Source organism: Cuculus canorus, chromosome 34 (assembly GCF_017976375.1).
Source record: "Cuculus canorus isolate bCucCan1 chromosome 34, bCucCan1.pri, whole genome shotgun sequence".
Taxonomy (NCBI): domain Eukaryota; kingdom Metazoa; phylum Chordata; class Aves; order Cuculiformes; family Cuculidae; genus Cuculus; species Cuculus canorus.
Window position 1 is genome coordinate 831,072 of NC_071434.1, and position 21,908 is coordinate 852,979.

General features: G+C 54.3%; 1 protein-coding gene across 2 annotated transcripts; it reads left to right on the forward strand.

Annotated features, from left to right (window-relative positions):
• Positions 1–1,149: 1,149 nt before the first annotated feature.
• Positions 1,150–21,739, forward strand: SF1 (splicing factor 1). 2 transcript variants are annotated; one of them, XM_054052547.1, is made up of 13 exons: positions 1,150–1,681; positions 3,661–3,786; positions 7,331–7,406; positions 9,909–10,061; positions 11,758–11,847; positions 13,171–13,354; positions 13,440–13,555; positions 14,799–14,906; positions 16,684–16,858; positions 17,818–18,064; positions 19,139–19,198; positions 20,379–20,528; positions 21,351–21,739. In XM_054052547.1, exons 1-13 carry the CDS (start codon positions 1,162–1,164, stop codon positions 21,722–21,724), a joined length of 2,379 nt encoding a protein of 792 aa, XP_053908522.1. In that variant the 5' UTR covers positions 1,150–1,161; the 3' UTR covers positions 21,725–21,739. The 2 variants fall into 2 exon arrangements, with proteins under 2 accessions (XP_053908522.1, XP_053908521.1); XM_054052546.1 differs by lacking the exons at positions 1,150–1,681; positions 7,331–7,406.
• The last annotated feature ends 169 nt before the right edge of the window (positions 21,740–21,908 follow it).

Here is a 21,908-nt window from a genome sequence, read left to right on the forward strand (position 1 = left end):
CTGGGGGTACAGGGGGGTCTGGAGGCAAAGAACTTGGGGTACAGGGGGGTTTGGGGGTTCAAGGGGGGCTCTAGGAGGTGGTGCAGGGAAAGAACTGGGGGTACAGGGGGGTTTTGGGGTACAATGATGGCTCTGGCGGGGAGAGAGAAGGAAGAGAGGGGGTACGAGGGGGATTTGGGGTGTGAGGGGGGCTCCGGGAGGTGGTGCAGGGAAAGAACTTGGGGTACAGGGGGGGCTGGAGGCAAAGAATTTGGGGTACAGGGGGGTTTTGGGGTACAGTTTGATTCTGGGAGGTGGTGCAGGCAAAGAATTTGGGGTACAGGGGGGTTTTGGGGTTCAAGGGGAGCTCCGGGAGGTGGTGCAGGCAAAGAATTTGGGGTACAGGGGGGTCTGGAGGCAAAGAACTTGGGGTACAGGGGGGTTTTGGGGTGCAGGGGGAGTAGTGTGGGGGTGCAGCCCCCTCCTTTGACCAGTTTTTGGGGGGCAAGAAGCGGTTTTGGGGTGAAATGGAGGAGTTTTGAGGCGCAATGGGGGAGTTTGGGGGTGAAATGGAGGAGTTGTGGGGTGCAATGGGGAGTTTTGGGGTGCAGCCCCCCCTCCTCGCTGTAGGGGGGGGGGCAAAGAGTGTGTGGGGACCCCTCAAACATTGGGGTGTCGCCCCCCCCCCAATAAACTCTCGTTGTTTTTTCCTCGCCGCCCCCGTCGTTTTTGGGGGGATTGGGCGAGGGGAGGGGTCCCATAATGCTTTGCGCGCGGAGGGGGGCGGAGTCTCGCGAGATTTGGCGCGCTCTCCCCCCCTCGCAGCCAATCAGAAGCCGCCCCCCCACTAAGTGTCTCCTGCCCTTACACGGGGTCTCCCGACACCCCCCTGCAGGGGGTGAGGGGGCGTGGCTTCGTTTAGCCAATGGCCGCGCCGGCCACGCCCGCCCCTCTCCCCCCTCCCCGCGGGGCTTTTGATGGACGCGCCATTCCCGCCAATGGCCGCCGCCGCGCGAGGCCCCGCCCCCTCGGCTCCCCTCAGCCAATCGCGTGGGGGCGCGCAGTGACGTCAACCAATGGGAGCGCGCGGCGGAACTGATTGACAGCTCTCTCGGCCAATCGCTTCCGCTCTGGCGCTTCCGGTCGTGGAAACTTCGCGAAGGGCCGTGAGGGGGAGGCGCTATGGCGACCGGGGCGAACGCCACGCCGCTGGGCAAGCTCCACCCGCCCCCGCCGCCGGCCAAGCCGGGCTTCCCTCCTCCTCCTCCTCCTCCGCCGCCGCCCCCCGGGCTCGGCCTCGCCATGGCGGCCGCCGCTTTCCCTTTCGCGGCTCTTCCTCCTCCTCCTCCTCCTCCGCCGCCTCCTCCGCCGCCTCCGCAGCCGCAGCCTCAGCAGCAGCCGCCGCCCCCCCCGCCGCCCCCTCAGGCCTCGGCGGCTTTTCGCTTCCCTTCACCCCCCCCGGGACACGACGGCCCCAACAGCGGCAATGCCAACAACAACGGCAACGCCGCCGCCGTTCCCCCGCAGGGCCCCCCCGGATCCGCCCCCCCTTCTCAGCAACAGGGGGGGCCGCCCCCCCCGCCCCCTCCCCAGCAGCTCCCGGGACCCCCCGCGCTCCCCGAGAGCGGGGCCGGGGCGGGGGGGGGGCAGGGGGAGCCCGGGGGGAGGCCGGGGGGCGCGCATAAGGGGGGCAGGAGAGCGGGTAGGTGATGGGGGGGGCGAAAAGGGGGGGTTGTAGAGGGCGGGGGGAGGGCGAAAAGGGGGGTTATGGGGGGGGGCGAGAAGGAGGTTTATAGGGGGCGGGGGGGGCGAAAGGGGGGGATTATAGGGGCGAAACGGGGGTTGTAGAGAGCGAGGGGGGCGAAAAGGGGGGTTATAGAGGGCGGGAGGGGCGAAGAGGGGGGTTATGGGAGCGAAAAGGGGGGTTATAGGGGCAAAAAGGGGGGTTATGGGGCAAAAAGGGGGGTATAGGTGAAGGGGGGGTTATGGGGGGGCAAAAAGGGGGGTTATAGAGGGCGGGGGGGCAAAAAGGGGTGGTTATAGGGGTGAAAAGGGGGGTTATAGAGGCGAAAAGGGGGGTTATAGGAGCGAAAAGGGAGGTTATAGAGGGCGGGGGGGCGAAAGGGGGGTTATAGGGGCGAAAAGGGGGGGTTATGGGGCGAAAAGGGGGGTTATGGGGGGGCAAAAAGAGGGGTTATAGGGGCGAAAAGAGGGGTATGGGGGGGCGCAAAGGGGTTATAGAGGGCGGGGGGGCAAAAAGGGGTGTATGGGGCTAAAAGGGGGGATTATAGAGGCGAAAAGGGGGGTTATAGGGGGCGGGGGGGGCGAAAAGAGGGATTATAGGGGCGAGAGGGGGGTGAAAAGGGGGGTTATAGAGGTCACGGGGGTGAAAAGGGGGGGGTTATAGGGGGCGGGGGGGAAAAGGGGGAGTTATAGGGGCCAAAAGGGGGTCAGGAGAGCGGGTAGGTGATATTGGGGGGCAAAAAGGGCGGTTATAGAGAGTTGGGGGATAAAAAAAGGTGGATTTTCGGGGGTTATAGAGGACGAGGGGTGGATATGGGGGGGCAGGAGAGCCAGTGGGTGATGGGGGGGGCAAAAGGGGGCGAGAAGGGGGGGTTGGGGGTCGATAAAGGTGGGTTGGGGGGTTATAGAGGCATAAGGGGGGCAGGAGAGTAGGTAGGTTGGGGGGCAAAAAGGGGTTGGGGGGCAAAAGGAGGGGTTATAAGGGGTAAAAGAGTGGCTGGGGGGCAAAAAGGGAAGGGTTAGTGGGGTGTAGGGGGCAGAGGGGGCAAAAACGGGGGGTCGGGAGGCAAAAGGGGGAGTTATAGGGGGTCTGGAGGGCAAAAAGAGGTTTAGAAGGGCAGAAGGAGGGGAAAAGGGGGTTTAAAAAGGCAAAAAGAAGCTTAAGAGGGGTGAAGAGCAAAAGGAGGGGTTTAGAAGGGTAAAAAGGGGGGGGCAAAAGGAGGTTTAAAAGGGTAAAAAGGAGTTTTAAAGGGGGTAAAGAGTAGAAGGAGGAGTTTAGAAGGGGAAAAAGTAGCTTAAAAGGGGTAAACAGCAAAAGGAGGAGTTTAGAAGGGCAAAAGGGGGATTAAAAGGGTGAGAAGGAGCTTAAAAGGGGTAAAGAGTAAAAGGGGTTTAGAAGGGCAAAAACGGGGAGCAGCAAAAGGGTTCAAAAGGGTAAAAAGCAGCTTAAAATGGGGTAAATAGGAAAAGGAGGGGTTTAGAAGGGCAAAAAGGGGTTTAAAAGGGGAAAAAGGAGCTTAAAAGGGGTAAATAGGAAAAGGAGGGGTTTAGAAGGCCAAAAAGGGGGGGCAAACGGGGGTTTAAGAGGGCAGAAATGAGCTTAAAAGAGGTAAAGAGTAAAAGAAGGGGTTTAGAAGGGCAGAAAGGGGAGATCAGGAGCAAAGGCGTTGGGGTAGGGGCAAAAGGGGATTCAAAGGGCGAAAGAGTTTAGAAGGGGGGCAGAAGAAGGGGTTCAAAGGGCAAATGGGGGGGTAAAAGGGCAGAAGAGGGGGCAGAGGGGTTTAGAAGGGGGGCAAAAAGGGGGGATGGGGTAAAAGCTTGAGCAGTGGTAAAGGGTAGTTTAGAAGGGGGGCAAAAGGGGGGTTAAAAGGGCGAGTGGGGGGGTTAGAGGGGCAGAGAGGGGTGTTCCCCCCCCCCAATGCCATTTCCTCCTCTCAGATTTCCCGCGGAAGCGCAAACGCAGCCGCTGGAACCAGGATTCGCTGGACCAGAAGACGGTGATCCCGGGGATGCCGACGGTGATCCCGCCCGGGCTGACCCGCGAGCAGGAGCGCGCCTACATCGGTAACGGCCGGAGCGGGGCAAAAACACCTCGATTAGGGGAGAACAGGAGGTTTGGGGGCAATCAGCTGCTTTTTGTAGGGAGTAGAGTGCTTCATGGGGACAATAATGTGCTTTTTTGGGGCAATAATGTGCTTTTTTGGAGTAATACTGTCTTTCTGGGGGGAATAATGTGCTTTTTTGGGGCAATAAGATGCCTTTTGGGGCAATAATGTGCATTTTGGGGGCAATTAGGTGCCTCTTGGGGCAAGAATGTGCTTTTTGGGGCAATAAGGTGCCTTTTGGGGTAATATTGTGCCTCTTGGTGGCAATAATGTGCTTTTTGGGGGCAATAAGGTGCCTTTTGGGGCAATACTGTGCCTCTTGGTGGCAATAATGGGCTTTTTTTGGGCAATACTGTGCCTCTTGGTGGCAATAATGGGCTTTTTTGGGCAATATTGTGCCTCTTGGGAGCAATAATGTGCTTTTTTGGGGCAATAATGTGCTTTTTTGGGGCAATAAGGTGCCTCTTGGGGCAATATTGTGCTTTTTCGTGGCAATATTGTGCTTCTTGGGGGCAATAATGTGCTTTTTTGGGCAATAAGGTGCTTTTTCGGGGCCAGAAGGTGCTTCTTGGGAACAATAATGTGCTTTTTTGGGGCAATAATGTGCTTTTTTGGGGCAATAATGTGCTTTTTTGGGGCAATAAGGTGCTTCTTGGGGGTAATAAGGTGTTTCTTTCAGGGAGTTTGTCATTTTTAGGGGGAATAATACCATTTTTGGATGGGATAACGTGATTTTGAGGGGAAGTAATGTGTTTATTTTAGGAAATACTGTGATTTTGGGAGGTAATATAATGCTTTTTGAGGGGCCTAATGTGCTTTTTTAGGGAATAATGCCATTTTTGGCGGGAGTAACGCGTGTCGTTTAGGGAATAATGTGGTTTTTGGAGGGGGTGATGTGGTTATTCCGTAAGAAAGCACAGTATTCCGTAAAAAAGTGGAGTAGTCCCTTAAAGAGTGTAGTGTTAGCTTCAAAAGCAGAGTGTTTCTTAAAAAAAAGTACAGTATTCCCTGGAAAAAAGCACATTATTCCGTCTAAGAAGCACAGTATTCCCTCAGAAAAGCACAGTATTCTGTTAGAAAAGCAGTTTTCCCTCAGAAAAGTACAGTATTCCCTCGGAAAAGCACATTATTCCGTCTAAAAAGCACAGTTTTCCCTCAGAAAAGCACAGTATTCCTTTAGAAAAGCAGTTTTCCCTCAGAAAAGCACAATATTCCCTCAGAAAAGCACATTATTCCGTCTAAAAAGCACAGTATTCCCTCAGAAAAACACAGTATTCCTTCAGAAAAGGACAGTATTCCCTCAGAAAAGCATAGTATTCCCTCAGAAAAGCACATTATTCCGTCTAAAAAGCAGTTTTCCCTCAGAAAAGCACAGTTTTCCCTCAGAAAAGCACAGTTTTCCCTCAGAAAAGCACAGTTTTCCCTCAGAAAAGCACAGTATTTCTTCAGAAAAGGACAGTATTCCCTCAAAAAAGCACAGTATTCCCTCAGAAAAGCACAGTATTCCCTCAGAAAAGCACATTATTCCGTCTAAAAAGCACAGTTTTCCGTCAGAAAAGCACAGTATTCCTTCAGAAAAGCACAGTTTTCCCTCAGAAAAGCACAGTATTCCCTCAGAAAAGCAGAATATTCCCTGAAAAAAGCACAGTATTCATTAAAAATTGTGCTTTTTTTAGGGTCTGCCATGTTCTTTTTAGGGAATAACGCGATTATCTTAAGGAATAATAATTTTTTGTGGGCAATAATGTGGTTTTTGCCTAAAAACCCACATTATTCTCTGGAGAAAGCACCTTTTTTTTGGGAAATAAATCTGTTTTGCCTGAGGATTAATGTGTTTTTTAGAGGGAATAACGTGCTTCGTTAAGTGCTTTAAACAATAATGGGTTTTTTTGTGTCTATTGGCATCTGATTTTAGGTAATAAGATGGTTTTTTAGGGTAAGAACGTGGTACTTTCGGTAAAAATGTAGATTTCGAGGTAAAAACTGTGAATTTTTAGATAACTCTGTGTTTTTAGGCGATAACGTTTTTCTTTGTATAACAATCATTTCTAATATTGGTGAAAAATGTCTTATAATAACATGTTTTTAGGTAAAAAACGTCTGTTGCTATGGTAATAAGGTCTCATTTTTATGATAACGTTGGTTTCCGTAATAATATGAATTTTTGGTGTAAAAATTTGGGGTTTTTTAGGCCATAACGTGAATATTTTAGGTGATAAAGTCCTTTTAAGTAATAATGAGATTTTTAGGTAACTGAATTTTTTTGGTTTATAACAATATTTGCTCTTTGATAACCATCTCTTTACCGATTTCACGGTTTTTTGACGTAATAAGATGGCAGTTTGGTAAAAACGTGGTGTTTAAAGCTGATAACGTGTGTTTTCTAGCAATAACTTTCATTTTTAGGCGCATAATATTTGCAAACGGATAACAATAAGTAGATTTTTAGGTAATAACATCTCGAATTTTGGTAATAACGTGAATTTGGTTGTCGATAACGTGACTTTCATTGTTAATAATATGAATTTCATTGATAATAACGTGAATTTGGGAAAACCATGCATTTGACTGGTTAAAAAAACATGAATTCCTGCGATAAAAATGAATTTATGTGGTAAAAGCGTGAATTTTGGTGGGTAAAAACAGGAGTTTGGTTAAAAACATGCGTTTAATTGGTGAAAGTACAAAGTGTTTTAGTTAAAACATGAGTTCTTTTCATAGAAGTAAATTTTGATGAGTAAGAGCGTGAATTATGATAATAACGTGGATTTTATTGGTAATAACGTGAATTTAATAGATAATAATTTGATTGATAGCATGAATTTGGTAAAAATGTGGATTTTTCTGGTACAAATGTGGATTTTTCTGGTAAAAATGTGAATTTTTCTGGTACAAATGTGGATTTTTCTGGTAAAAGTGTGGATTTTCCTGGTAAAAACATCAATTCTTCTGGTAAAACCCTCAGTTGTTTTGACAAAAGTGAATTTTGATGGGTGAAAACGTGAGTTGGATGGATAATAACCTGAATTTATTGATAATAACCAGAATTTATTGACAATAACCAGAATTTATTGACAATAACCTGACTTTATCAGTAACCCCATTTACTTTTTGAGCAATAATCTTATTTTTTGCTGACGATAATCTTTAATTTCATTGACGACATGTAGCGTTTTTTGGCGTAACCGCAGCATTTACGATAACCGTATCCATTTTGGGTGCCGATAACGATGTTTTTCCACCATAACGTTTGATTTTACGGTAACGACGCCTATTTTTGGGTGACGCTGCTGTGTTTTAGGCGCAAGAAAAGCTGTTTTTAGGGTAGGAACGTCAGGTTTTGGTACGAAATCTTGGCCTTTAGGCCAATCTTGACCGTTCCTGGTAGGAGAGAACTATTTTTTTGGGCTCTGGCAGTGGGAATTGGTTGTTTTTGCCGGTTGTCCGTGTTGGTAACTCTGTCTTTTTTCCGCCTTTCTCTGTCCTAACGGGGTTTCTTCCAGTTCAACTGCAGATCGAAGACCTGACCCGCAAACTGCGCACGGGAGACCTGGGCATCCCCCCTAACCCTGAGGACAGGTTGGGACCTTCCCCGCGCCTCCCGCCCGCCGGGGCGCTTCCCGGCTTCCCGACGGCATTCCCAGCGCCCGGGCCGCCCCGGGGGATCCGGGCCTCGTTGAAACAAACCCCTGGGATCCGAGACCCCCACGCCCATAACGAGATCCCTGACGGATACGGGGCTCGTTATCGACGTAGGAGCCCGGATCCGTTGTCCCTGACTGATATCGGGTCTGGGATCCCTGGATCTGGATATCGGGGTCGTTATCCCGGTGGGATCTGGGACCCAACGCTGAGACTGGGATCCTTGGGCAGTACTGGGCTCTTTATCCGCCCTGGGAGCTGTTATCCGGGATCCACATCGGATCAGTTACTCTTGGCGAATAACGGGTCTGGGATTCCCTTAGGGATACTGGATCCGTTATCCTCATGGGATCCTAGATCTGTTGTCCGTGGCCGATACCGGATCCGGGATCCCCAGGGGATACTGGGCTCGTTATCCCCCCCGCAATCCTGGATCTGTTATCCCTGGCGAATAACTGGTCTGGGATCCCTGGCGGATATTGGGTCCGTTACCCCCACAGGATCTCGGTGTCTGGGATCTGTCGGATCTGTTATCCCTGGTCTGGGATCCTTCCTGGGTGTGGGATCCGTTACCTCCATGGGATCCTGGGATCTGTTGGCGCTGGCCAATACCAGCTCTTTTATCCCTGGTGGATTCTTGGTCAGTTACCCCCGCCCCGACATCCTGGATCCGATATTTCTCATCCAGGATCCCTGGCGGATCCGTTCTCTGTGGTGGATCCCGATTCTGGGATCCCCTGTGGTTATCCCCGTGGGATCCCGATCTGTTATCCTTGCTAGATCCATTAATCCTGCTGGATACCGGATCCGGGATGCCTGTGGGATCCATTCCCAGCGCCACGGTCATTGTTTGGCAGATCCTGGGTCTTTTATTCCGGAGGATCCTGGAACTGCGATCCCTACCAGTCTCTTACTGGTCATGGATCTCTTTTCCTTGTGGGATCCCAGGTCTGTTAATTCACACCAGATCCTTTATTTCTGAGCAATACCGGATCTGTTACCCCTGTGGCATCCGTGATCCATTATCTCCCTTGGATCCCAGGTTTTTTTATCCCTGTGGATCTGTTTTCTTTGGCCAAAACTAGATCGGTTGCTCCTGCCTGGACTCCCTGCTGGGTCCTTTATCCCTGCCAGATCCATTATCCCCAGTGGATCCCAAACCCGTTATCCCTGGTGGATCCTGGATCCCTTATTCCCACACGGAATCCCTGCTGGGTCCCAGATCCGTTATCCCCGATCCCATTGGGATCCCGGCTCCGTTATCCCCAGGGACCGAGCGGTGGTGGAGGCTTCCAAGCTTTTCCCACCACCCTCCGCTCCCCAATTTCCTCTCATTTCCCCCCATTTGGTCAAATCCGGTTATGGCTTCTCCAAAAGAACCTCAAATTTCACTCTTTTTACCAATTCCCACCCAATTTTTCCGGGGATTGGGGGGGTCTTTGGCCCCCGCGGAGGCCGGCGGGGCCCTAACGAACCAGAGGTCGGAGGGGGCGGTGGGAAACGATGACGGCCGCCCCGGCGCTGGGGTTGTGGTTTTTTTTTGGGGTGAAATCCAGGAAAATCGGCAATAACCCTGACTTGCTCCTCCGCAGCGCAGCGTTAACGAGCTGGGGCCTCGTTAGCGCTAATTACCAGCGGACGCCTGCTTGCGGTGGCGGCGGGGGGAGGAGGAGGGAAAGGGTTTAATGAATTACTGATTAACGAGCGGTAATTAGTTGACCTTTGTTTCGCGTGTCCGCAGTTCCCTTTAGGCCGCGAAGGACGGTGGCGCCAACTGGGTTGAACCCCGAAAAGTCGCTTTTTCACCCCAAACCGGGTGCAGGTTTCCGAGCGCCGCTCGCGATGTAGTTTTTTCCGGAGAATCCAACATTAATCTCTTCCCTTCTTGCAGCCTCAAATTGACAATTTTAGGGGGGAGGGCGGTGGCAAAAACAAAAAAAGGTCCAAGTTCACCAAAAACAAAACAAAAAAAGGGGAGGAATTGTGACTTTTTCATTCCTGATTCTGATTTAATTCTCATTTTTAACGATTTTGGTGTTTTTTTTTTTTTTTTTTAACGGTTCTGGTTTATAATCCGTTTTCCTCCCCCCCTGAACACGGCTCTGCTAATCCGATCGACTTTTTCCTCTGGAGCTGCTGCGCTGCCAAAAAAAAAAAACCAAAAACTGCCTTCCCCTATAAAACACCGGAAGTTTTTCCTCTTAAAAACCAGAGAAACGGGCAAAAGAGGCGTCATTTTGTTAAAAAAATAGAATAACCGTTAAGAAAGGGTAAAAAAAAACCAGGATAAAGCGCCCCAAAACAGGGAGAGAGGAGGGCCACGAGGTGGTTGGGATGGGTGGAGGTGGGGGGGCTCTTAATTAGGGGCTCGTTAACCCCCTTCATTAAGAAGGGGGGGTGGTCTGGGGGTGCGTTTTGACCCCTTCTGCGCCCCCTCAGGTCTCCGTCGCCGGAACCGATTTACAACAGCGAAGGGAAGCGGCTCAACACCCGCGAATTCCGAACGCGGAAGAAGTTGGAGGAGGAGCGGCACAACCTCATCACCGAAATGGTGGCCCTCAATCCGGATTTCAAACCACCCGCTGACTACAAGTGAGAGATTCCGGAAGGGATTGGACGCTCCGAGGGGGTTTTTGGCTTAATTCTGTACTCCCAGGGGGGATTCCGAGCAGATCCTGGGGATTCCGAGCAGATCCGGTGTTCCCAGGAGGATTTAGGGAGGGATTGCGAGCAGATCTAGACGTTTGTGGGAGGATTCTGACCGGATCCGGTGTTCCCAGGAGGATTTAGGGGAGGATTCCGAGCGGATCCGGTGTTCCCAGGAGGATTTAGGGGAGGATTCCGAGCAGATCCGGTGTTCCCAGGAGGATTTAGGGAGGGATTCCGAGCAGATCCAGTGTTCCCAAGAGGATTCGGGGGGGACTGCAAGCAAATCTAGATGTTTGTGGGGGGATTCCGAGTGGATCCGGTGTTCCCGGGAGGATTTAGGGGGGGATTCTGAGCAGATCCAGTGTTCCTGGGAGGATCTGGGGGGGATTGCGAGCAGATCTATACGCTTGGGGGGGGGATTCCAAGCAGATCCAGGTGCTTCTCGGGGAATCTAGCGGGATTCCAAGCAGATCTAGTTACTTTTGGGGCGATTCCAAGCAGATCCTGTGTTTCTGGAAGGATCCAGGGGGATTCTGGGGGGATTCCAAGCAGATCTGGTGTTTCCAGGGGGATTCTTGGGGCATTCCCAGCAGATCCTGTGTTTCTGGCGGGATCCAGGGGGATTCTGGGGGCATTCCCAGTAGATCCATGTGTTTCTGGAGGGATTCCAAGCGGATCCAGTTGCTCCTCGGGGCGATTCTTGGGGGATTCCAAGCAGTTCCTGTGTTTCTGGGGGGATCCAGGGGGATTCTGGGGGGATTCCAAGCAGATCATGTGTTTCTGGATGGATTCCAAGCGGATGTGGGTGTTTCTGGGGGGATCCAGGGGGATTCTGGGGGCATTCCAAGTGGATCCAGCGCTCCCTGGGGGATTCTTGGGGGCATTCCAAGCAGATCCTATTTTTCTGGAGGGATCAAGGAGAATTCTGGGGGGATTCCAAGTAGATCCTGTGTTTCTGGAGGGATTCCAAGTGGATCCAGTTGCTCCCAGGGGGGGATTCTTGGGGGATTCCAAGCAGATCCGGGTGCTTCTGGGGCGATTCGAAGCAGATCCAGTGTTTCCCGGGGGATCCCAAGCGGATGCAGTATTCCCAGGGTGATTCTTGGGGCATTCCGAGCAGATCCTGTGTTTTTGGAGGGATTCTGAGGGGGGATTCCAAGTAGATCCTGTGTTTCTGGTAGAATCCAGGGGGATTCTGGGGTGATTCCGAGCAGATCCTGTGTTTCTGGAGGCATCCAGGGGGATTCTGGGATGATTCCGAGCAGATCCTGTGTTTCTGGCGGGATCCAGGGGGATTCTGGGGTGATTCCGAGCAGATCGAGGCACTCCTTGGGGGGATTCTGTTTGCATCCAGCGTTCCTGGGGGGGATCATGTTGGATTTATGAGGATTTTGGGATTGACTTTGCTTGGATTTGGCATTTCCTGGTTTCTGCCGAGTGAATTCCAGCTGGATCCGGCATTCCCAGACCCTTCTGGGTTGGAGGGGGTGGAATCTTGAGTGGATTGGATGGTTTTGGGGAGTGATTCTGGGGGGGATCCGGCGTTCCCGGGTGCCGCTGGGGTGGATTCCGGTGGGATCCGGGGCGATTCCGGTGGGATCCGGGGCGATTCCGGGCTCCTCACGCTCCGTTCCCTCAGGCCGCCGGCGACGCGGGTGAGCGACAAAGTGATGATCCCGCAGGACGAGTACCCCGAAATCAACTTCGTGGGGCTCCTCATCGGGCCCAGGTACGGCTGCACCCCCACTCTGCCCTGATAACGAAGCCGAGCGCTAACGAAGCCGAGGCGTTAACGAAGCCGAGCGCTAACGAAGCTGAGGCGTTAACGAAGCCGAGGCGCTTCCCTGCTCCCATCAGCTCCATTTTGGGGTTCCCCCCCAGCCTCGTGTCCCCTAAAACGCTTTTTGGGGTGTTCTTAACGAAGTCAGGGTCTTAATTGGGGCGGGTTCTTAATGAGGGGCTTAATGAGGCTCTTAACGAAGCTGAGGTGCAATTTGTGCTGTGAGGGATCCTGGGGTGGGTGCCCCGAAATCCATTGGTGCCCCCAAAGTTGATGGGTGACCCCCAAATCCGTTGGTGCCCCCTGATCCGATGGGTGCCCCCCCCAAATCCATCGTTTGCTCTTGATCTAATGTGTGCCCCCCAAACCCGTGGGTGCCCCCCAAATTTATCACTGCCCCCCAAACCTTTGGGTGCCCCCCAAACCTATTGGTTGCCCTTGATCTGATGGGTGTCCTCCAAACCCCTGGGTGCCCCCCCAAATCTATTACTGCCCCCCAAACCTCTGGGTGCCCCCCAAATCCATGGGTGCCTCCCAAATCTATCATTGCCCCCCAAACCCTTGGGTGCCCCCCAGATCTATTGGTTGCCCTTGATCTGGTGGGTGCCCCCCAAATTTATCACTGCCCCCCAAAGCCGTGGGTGCCCCCCAAATCTATTGGTTGCGCTTGATCTGGTGGGTGCCCCCCAAATCTATCACTGCCCCCCAAAACCCCTGGGTGCCCCCCAAATCTATTGGTTGCCCTTGATCTGGTGGGTGCCCCCCAAATCTATCACTGCCCCCCAAGTCTATCACTGCCTCTCAAACCTTTGGGTGTCCCCCAAACCTATTGGTTGCCCTTGATCTGGTGGGTGCCCCCCAAATCTATCACTGCCCCCCAAACTCTTGGGTGCCCCCCAAATCTATTGGTTGCCCTTGATCTGGTGGGTGCCCCCCAAATCTATCAGTGCCCCCCAAACTCTTGGGTGCCTCCCAAATCTATTGGTTGCCCTTGATCTGGTGGGTGCCCCCCAAATCTATCACTGCCCCCCCAAACCCCTGGGTGCCCCCCAAATTTATCACTGCCCCCCAAACATATTGATTGCCCTTCATCTGGTGGCTGCCCCCCAAACCCATGGGTGCCCCCCAAATCTATCACTGCCCCCCAAACTCTTGGGTGCCTCCCAAATCTATTGGTTGCTCTTGATCTGGTGGATGCCCCCCAAACCCATGGGTGCCCCCCAAACCCTTGGGTGCCCCCCAACGCGGCGCTGACCCCACCGGACGCCGCAGGGGGAACACGTTGAAGAACATCGAGAAGGAATGCAACGCCAAAATCATGATCCGGGGAAAAGGTTCGGTGAAGGAGGGCAAAGTGGGCCGGAAGGACGGACAGATGCTGCCGGGCGAGGACGAACCCCTCCACGCCCTCGTCACCGCCAACACCATGGAGAACGTCAAGAAAGCCGTGGAGCAGGTCCTGAGCGGGACATCCGGGGATTTTTGGGGCACTCGGGGCGCTTGGATCGCCCCATTTCACTTAGGTTTTTATCCCAAACTAGATCCGGAATATCTTAAAACAAGGGATCGAGACACCCGAGGACCAGAACGACCTACGGAAGATGCAGCTGCGAGAGCTGGCGCGCCTCAACGGGACGCTGCGGGAGGACGACAACAGGTCGGCGCGGCCCCTAAACGGCTCTTTGTGACCCCAAAATGTTCCTTTGTGACGTAAAGCGGCGCCTTGCCCGCTAGAAGTGGTGCTCCTGTAGCTTGAAATAGCTCTTTTGCGCCTCAAAATGCCTCAGTGCACCCCAAAACGGGTCCTTGTGTCATAAAAGGACCTCCCTGTACCCCAAAATGGCCGCCTTGTGCCCCAAAATGGATCTTTGTATCACAAAATGGCCCTTTTGGGCATTTAAATGGCTTTCTTGGGTCCTAAAATGGATCCTTGTGTCATAAAAGGGCCCCCCTGTACCCCAAAATGGATCTTTGTATCACAAAATGGCTCTTTTGGGCCTTAAAATGGCTTTCCTGAGTACTAAAATGGATCCTTGTGTCATAAAAGGGCTCCCCTGTACCCCAAAATGGATCTTTGTATCACAAAATGGCCCTTTGCGCCTCAAAATGGCTTTGCTGCATCCTCAAATGGATCCTTGTGTCATAAAAGGGCCCCCCTGTACCCCAAAATGGATCTTTGTATCACAAAACGGCCCTTTTGGGCCTTAAAATGGCTTTCCTGGGCCCTAAAATGGATCTTTGTGACCTAAAATGCCCCTCCTTTACACCCCAAAATGGATCTTTGTATCACAAAATGGCTTTTTTGGGCCTTAAAATGGCTTTTCTGCGTCCTAAAATGGATCCTTGTGTCATAAAAGGGCCCCCCCGTACCCCAAAATGGATCTTTGTATCACAAAATGGCTTTTTTGGGCCTTAAAATGGCTTTCCTGCGTCCTAAAATGGATCCTTGTGTCATAAAAGGCTTCCGCTCTACCCCAGAATGGCCGTCTTGCACCCCAAAATGAACCGTTGTATCACAAAATGGCTCTCTTCGGCCTTAAAATGGCTCTTCCGGGTCCTAAAATGGATCCTTGTGTCATAAAAGGGCTCCCCTGTACCCCAAGATGACTTTCTCGCACCCCAAAATGGGTCCTTATATCACACGTCATCCCCCCCGTGACCTCAAATGCCCCCCCTTTACACCCCAAAATGGTCTTTCAAACCCCAAAATCGCTCCCCTGGTGCCCCAAAATGGTCCTTCCCCAACCCAAATTGATTCCTTGCAGCCCAAAATACCTCTGGTTTCACCTCAAAATGACACCCTGCACCCCAAAAACGGCTCTTTCTGTCACGGCCCTTCTCTCCGTACCCCAAAATAGCTTCTTTGCACCCCAAAATGAGCCTCTCTTTGTGCCCCCCAGGATCCTGCGGCCCTGGCAGAGCACGGAGACGCGCAGCATCACCAACACCACCGTCTGCACCAAGTGCGGCGGCGCTGGCCACATCGCTTCCGACTGCAAGTTCGCCAGGTGAGCGCCCCAAAATCACCCCAAACCCACCCGGGTCACCCCAAAATCACCCAAAATCCACTCAGATTACCCTAAAATCACCCCAAACCCACCTGAATCACCCCAAAATCACCCAAAACCCACTCAATTACCCTAAAATCACCCCAAACCCACCTGAACCACCCCAAAATCACCCAAAATCCACTCAGATCATCCTAAAATCGCCCCAAACCCACCTGAAGCACCCCAAAATCACCCAAAATCCACTCAAATTATCCTAAAATCACCCCAAACCCACCTGAAGCACCCCAAAATCACCCAAAATCCACTCAGATTATCCTAAAATCACCCCAAACCCACCTGAACCACCCCAAAATCACCCAAAATCCACTCAGATTATCCTAAACTCACCCCAAACCCCCCTGAACCACCCCAAAATCACCCAAAACCCACCTGAATCACCCCAAAATCCACTCAGATTACCCTAAACTCACCCCAAACCCACCTGAACCACCCCAAAATCACCCAAAACCCACTCAGATTACCCTAAAATCACCCCGAATCCGCCTGAATCACCCCAAAATCACCCAAAACCAAACTCAGATTACCCTAAAATCACCCCAAACCCACCTGAACCACCCCAAAATCACCCAAAACCCACTCAGATTACCCTAAAATCACCCCGAATCCGCCTGAATCACCCCAAAATCACCCCAAACCCACTCAGATTACCCTAAAATCACTCCAAACCCACCTGAATCACCCCAAAATCACCCAAAACCCACTCAGATTACCCTAAAATAAACCCAAACCCACCTGAATCACCCCAAAATCGCCCCAGGCCCACACAGATCACCACAAAATCACCCCCAAACCCCCTGAACCACCCCAAAATCACCCAAAACCCACTCAGATTACCCTAAAATCAACCTAAAACCCCCTGAATCACCCCAAAATCACCCAAAGCCGACTCAGATTACCCCAAACCCACCTGAATCACCCCAAAATCACCCCAGGCCCACACAGATCACCACAATATCACCCCCAACCCCCCTGAACCACCCCAAAATCACCCCAGAATCACCCCAAAATCACCCCAGGCCCACACAGATCATCAAGAAATCACCGCAAAACTTGAACCACACCAAAATCACCAAAAACTCGCTCAGATTACCCTAAAATCACCCCAAACCCACCCAGATCACCCCAAAATCGCCCCAGACCCACACAGATCACCACAAAATCACCCCAAATCCACCTGAATCACCCCAAAACCCCCTGAACCACCCCAAAATTACCCTAAAACCCCTTGAACCACCCCAAAATCACCCAAAAGCCACTCAGATTACCCCAAAATCACCGCAGACTCACCCTGAAACTCACTGGAGTCCCCCAAAATCATCCAAATGCTCCCCCAAATCGCACTTCAGTTGTTCTGTCATCACCTCAAGTGACTCCCAGCTCACCCCTAAACCATCCCAAATCCTCTCCGAATCACCCCAAATGACCCCTACCACCCCCTCAAATCATCCCAACCCCCCCAAATCACTCCGAGTCTCCCCCAAACCTCTCCAGATCAGCCCAAACTCCCTCGAAATTGCCCTAAATCCCCCCAAAATGACTCCCACCACCCTCTTAAGTCATCCCAAGTCCCCCCAGACCGCACCAGGTCACCCTAAATCACCCCCAGACCCCTCCGAATCACCGTCAAGCTCCCCAACCCTACTCTGAATCACCCCAAATGACCTTCCAATGCCTCTGATCCCCCCCAAAATCTCTGTCCCCCCCCCTTTTCCAGGCCCGGGGACCCGCAGTCGGCGCAGGACAAGGCACGTATGGACAAGGAATACCTGTCGCTCATGGCCGAACTGGGCGAAGCCCCCGTCTCCGTCAGCTCCAACGCCGCCCACAACAACAGTCCCCTCTCCAGCAGCCACCGCGCCGCCAACCAGGCCAGCAGCCAGCCCCCCCCCGTAAGAAACCCCCCATTGCACCCCAAAAACACACCCCGTGAACCCCAACTCCCCTTCCTTCATGCCTTGCGCGGCCTGAAATGGCCTTTCTGCGCCTCAAAATGGCAAATGGCGCCCCAGAATGGGTTCTTATATCACGTAAGGCCTCTCCCAGTGCGCCAGAATGGATCTTTGTGTCATCAAAGGGCCCCCCAGTGCCCCAAAACAATCCTTCTGGGCCCCAAAATGGGTCCTTGTATCACAAAAACGTCTTTTTCACCCCAAAATGGGTCACTAAAGGCCTTCCAGTGCCCAAAAATGGCCGTTTTGCACCCTAAAATGGGTTCTTGTGTTACAAAAGCCCCCCCAGTGCCCCTAAAATGGCCGTTTCACACCCCAGAATGGGTCTTTGTGTCACTAAAGGCCTCCCTGTGCCCCAAAATGGCTGTTTTGAACCCTAAAATGGGTCCCTGTGTTACAAAAGTGCTCCCTCCGTGCCCCAAAATGGCCGTTTTGCGCCCCAGAACGGATCCTTGTTTTATAAATGGCCCCCCCAGTGCCCCAAAACGGTCCTTTTGCACCCCAAAATGGCTCCTTGTATCACAAATGTGTCCTCTGGTGCCCCAAAATGGCTCTTTTGCACCCCAAAACGCACCTTTATATCACTAAAGGGCTCCCTCCATGCCTCAAAATGGCCTTTTTGCACCCCAAAATGGGTCCTTGCATCACAAAAAGCCCTTTTTCACCCCAAAATGGGTCTTTGGATCACAAATGTGTGCCCCTGTGCCCCAAAATGGCTCCTCTGCACCCCAAAGTAGGTCCTTGTATCACTAAAGTGCTCCCTCCGTGCCCCAAAATGGCCCTTTTGCACCCCAAAATGGGTCTTTGTATCACTAAAGTCCTCCCAGTGCCCCAAAATGGCCCTTTTGCACCCCAAAAAGCCCTTTTTCACCCCTAAACTGTCCCTTTTATCGCCGCAGAGCCGCCCGCCCTGGATGAACTCGGCGCCATCGGAGAACCGTCCGTACCACGGACTGCACGGGGGGCCAGGGGGTCCCCACGGTTTCCCCCACCCCATGGCGGGGATGGGGGGCGGCGGCGGCGCCCATGGCGGGGGGCACCCCCTGCAGCATAACCCCAACGGGCCCCCCCCGTGGATGCAGCCCCATCACCCCCCCATGGGGCAGGGCCCCCACCCGCCCGCCCACCCGGGACCCCACCACATGGGTAAGGACAATCCTGGCCGGGGGGGCGGAAAAGGGGGGGTTGGGGTGAAAAAGGGGGGGTTGGGGTGAAAAAGGGGGGGTTGGGGTGAAAAAGGGGGGGTTGGGGTGAAAAAGGGGGGATTTGGAGTGGAAACGGGGGGGTTTGGGGTGGAAAAGGGGAGGTTTGGAGTGGAAAAAGGGGGGTTTGGGGTGGAGAAAGGGGATTTGGAGTGGGAAAGGGGGGGGTTGGGGTGAATTGGGGGGGGTTGGGGTGAATAAGGAGGGGTTTGGGGTGAATAAGGGGGGATTTGGAGTGGAAAAGGGGAGGTTTGGGGTGGAAAAAGGGGGGTTTGGGGTGGAGAAAGGGGATTTGGAGTGGAAAAGGGGGGGTTTGGGGTGAATAAGGGGGGGTTTGGGGTGAATAAGGGGGGGTTTGGGGTGGAAAAGGGGATTTGGGGTGAATAAGGAGGGGTTTGGGGTGAATAAGGGGGGATTTGGAGTGGCAAAGGGGAGGTTTGGGGTGGAAAAGGGGGGTTTGGGGTGAAAAAGGGGTGTTTGGGGTGGAAAAAGGGGGTTTGGGGTGAAAAGGGGGGGAGTTTGGGTGGAAAAGTGGGGATTTGGGGTGGAAAAGGGGGGATTTGGGGTGAAAAAGGGGGGATTTGGGGTGAAAAGGGGTTTTGGAGTGAAAAGGAGGGTGGGATGAGAAAGGGAGTGTTTGGAGGGAAATGGAGTTTGGGGTGCAAAAAGGGAGATTTGGGGGTGAAAGTAGGGTTTGGAGGGAGAAGGGGAGGATTTGGTGGGAAGAAGGGAGGTTGGGAGGTGAAAAGGGGGGTTGGGGAGAAAAAGGGGGGGTTGAGGTGAAAAAAAGGGGGTGTCGGGGTGCAAATAGGGGCATTTGGGGAGAAAGGAGAGGGTGGAAAGGAGGGGGATTGATCAGAAAGGGGATTGGGGGAGGGGAAGGGAGGAATTTTGGGGTGAAAAGATGGGGATTTGGGTTCCCCTCTTGAATTGGGGGGGGGGTGGGTTGTAGTCCCCCCTAAGATCGGGGGGTTCGGGGGGGGCCCCTCGCTAAGGCGCCGGTCTCTATTCCCTCAAGATCAGTACCTGGGCAATGCGCCGGTGGGCTCTGGGGTCTATCGCCTGCACCAGGGAAAAGGTGGGGACCCCCCGACCCCCCCAAACTCTCTTAATGCCCCACAGACCCTCCTAATGCCCCACAGACCCCCCAAACCCCTCCTAATGCCCCCCAAACCCCTCCTAATGCCCCCCAGACCCCCCCAACCCCCTCCTAATGCCCCCCAAACTCCTCCTAATGCCCCCCAGACCCCCCGAAACCCCTCCTAATGCCCCCAAACCCCTCCTAATGCCCCACAGACCCCCCCAAACCCCTCCTAATGCTCCCCAGTCCTCTCCTAATGCCCCCCTGCCCCCTCCAAACTCCTCTTAATGCCCCCAGACCCCCCCAAACCCCAGCTAATGCCCCCCAGACCCCCCCAAACCCCTCCTAATGCCCCCCAAACTCCTCCTAATGCCCCCCAGACCCCCCGAAACCCCTCCTATTGCCCCCCCAAACCCCTCCTAACGCCCCCCAAAACCCCTCCTAATGCCCCCCAGACACCCCCAAACCCCCCTAATGCCCCACAGAGCCCCCAAACCCCTCGTAATGTCCCCCAGACCCCTCCAAACCCTTCCTAATGCCCCCCAAACTCCTCCTAATGCCCCCCAGACCACCCGAAACCCCTCCTAATGCCCCCAAACCCCTCCTAATGCCCCCCAGACCCCCCCAAACCCCCCCTAATTCTCCCCAATCCTCTCCTAATGCCCCCCTGCCCCCTCCAAACTCCTCTTAATGCCCCCAGACCCCCCCAAACCCCAGCTAATGCCCCCCAGACCCCCCGAAACCCCTCCTAATGCCCCCAAACCCCTCCTAATGCCCCCCAGACCCCCCCAAACCCCCCCTAATTCTCCCCAAACCTCTCCTAATGCCCCCCTGCCCCCTCCAAACTCCTCTTAATGCCCCCAGACCCCCCCAAACCCCAGCTAATGCCCCCCAGACCCCCCCAAACCCCTCCTAATGCCCCCCTGCCCCTTCCTAATGTCCCCCAAATCCCTCGTAATGCCCCCCAGACCTCCCCAAACCCCTCCTAATGCCCCCCTGCCCCTTCCTAATGTCCCCCAAACCCCTCCTAATGCCCCCCAGACCCCCCTGAAACCCCTCTTAATGTCCCCCAAATCCCTCCTAATGCCCCCCAGACTCCCCAAACCCCACCTAATGCCCCCCATCTCCCCCCTCTAACCCCCCCTCCCCTTTTTTCTCTCCCCCCCCCCCCCCCCAGGTATGATGCCGCCGCCGCTGGGTATGCTGCCCCCGCCGCCCCCCCCGCCCGGTGGGCAGCCGCCCCCCCCCTCCGGCCCCCTGCCCCCCTGGCAGCAGCAGCCCCCGCCGCCCCCCAGCAGCAGCAGCACCCCCTTGCCATGGCAGCAAAGTGAGTCTGGGGGGGGCCCCGGGGGGGCAGTTTGGGGTTCGGGGCGGGGGGGGGAGTTTGGGGGACGGGGAGGTTCGAGGTTACCCATTTTGGGGCCATTTGGCGTTGGGTTTGGGTCAACACCCCCTGATTTAACCCTGAGGGGGGGGCGCCGCGTGTCCCATTAACCCCTCTTTTGGCTAATTAACCCCTCCCCATGACCAATTAACCCCTCCCCACAGCTGATTAACCCCTCGCTTGGCTAATTAAACCCTCTCCATGTCCCATCAACCCCTCCCTTGGCTAATTAACCCCTCCCCACTTACAGTTAACCCCTCCCCACGGCCCATTAACCCCTCCCCACAGCCAATTAACCCCTCCCTTGGCTAATTAACCCCTCCTCACTTACAGTTAACGCCTCCCTTGGCCAATTGACCCCTCCCCACAGCCAATTAACCCCTCCCTTGGCTAATTGACCCCTCCCCACTTACAGGTAACCCCTCCCCACTGCCAATTAACCCCTCCCTTGGGTAATTAACCCCTCCCCTCTTACAGTTAACCCCTCCCTGCGGCCAGTTAACCCCTCCCCTGGCTAATTAACCCCTCCCCATGGCCAATTAACACCTGTGTCAGCTAATTAACCCCTCCCCACTTACAGTTAACCCCTCTCTTGGCCAATTGACCCCTCCCCACTTACAGTTAACCCCTCCCCATAGCCAATTGACCCCTCCCCACTTACAGTTAACCCCTCCCTTGGCCAATTGACCCCTCCCCACTTACAGTTAACCCCTCCCTCGGCCAATTCCCCCCCCCGTTAAGCCTTTCTCGTCCTCTCCCCTCCAGATACGCCGACCACCACGAGCGCTGGCAGCGCCTCCCTCCCGCCCTGGCAGCAGGGGGGGGCGGGGGCTGCGGGGGGGGCGGCGGCGGCGGCGGCTGCGGGGGGGGCGGCTTCTTCGGGGGGGGGCCCCCCGCGACCCGGCAGCCCCTCCATGGTGCCTTTACCCCCCGGGGTGCAGCCGCCGTTACCCCCCGGGGCCCCCCCGCCCCCGCCGCCGCCCCCTGGCTCCGGGGGGCTGATGTACGCGCCCCCGCCCCCCCCGCCGCCCCCCCCCATGGACCCTTCTAATTTCGTCACCATGATGGGGATGGGGGTCCCCGCTATGCCCCCCTTCGCCATGCCCCCCGCGCCCCCACCGCCGCCCCCCCAGAACTGAAGACCACAGGGAAAATTAACCCCCCCCCCATCCCGGAACGGCAGCGACATTGAAAGTGGGGGGACGGCTCTTGGTTGACACCCCCACCCTGCTGGAACAGTTGGACTATTCCACCGTTGAGGACCCCCCCACCCCAGCTGAGTTGGACTCTTCCACCATTGAGTTCCCCCCACAGCTGAACATT

Excerpts from the sequence above, each read along its gene's own strand:
- SF1 (XM_054052547.1), top strand. The coding sequence starts at position 1,162 with ATGGCGACCGGGGCGAACGCCACGCCGCTGGGCAAGCTCCACCCGCCC. Across the intron at positions 11,848-13,170 it reads GGGCTCCTCATCGGGCCCAG|GGGGAACACGTTGAAGAACA; the intron begins GTACGGCTGCAC and ends CGGACGCCGCAG. Across the intron at positions 18,065-19,138 it reads CCCGGGACCCCACCACATGG|ATCAGTACCTGGGCAATGCG; the intron begins GTAAGGACAATC and ends TATTCCCTCAAG.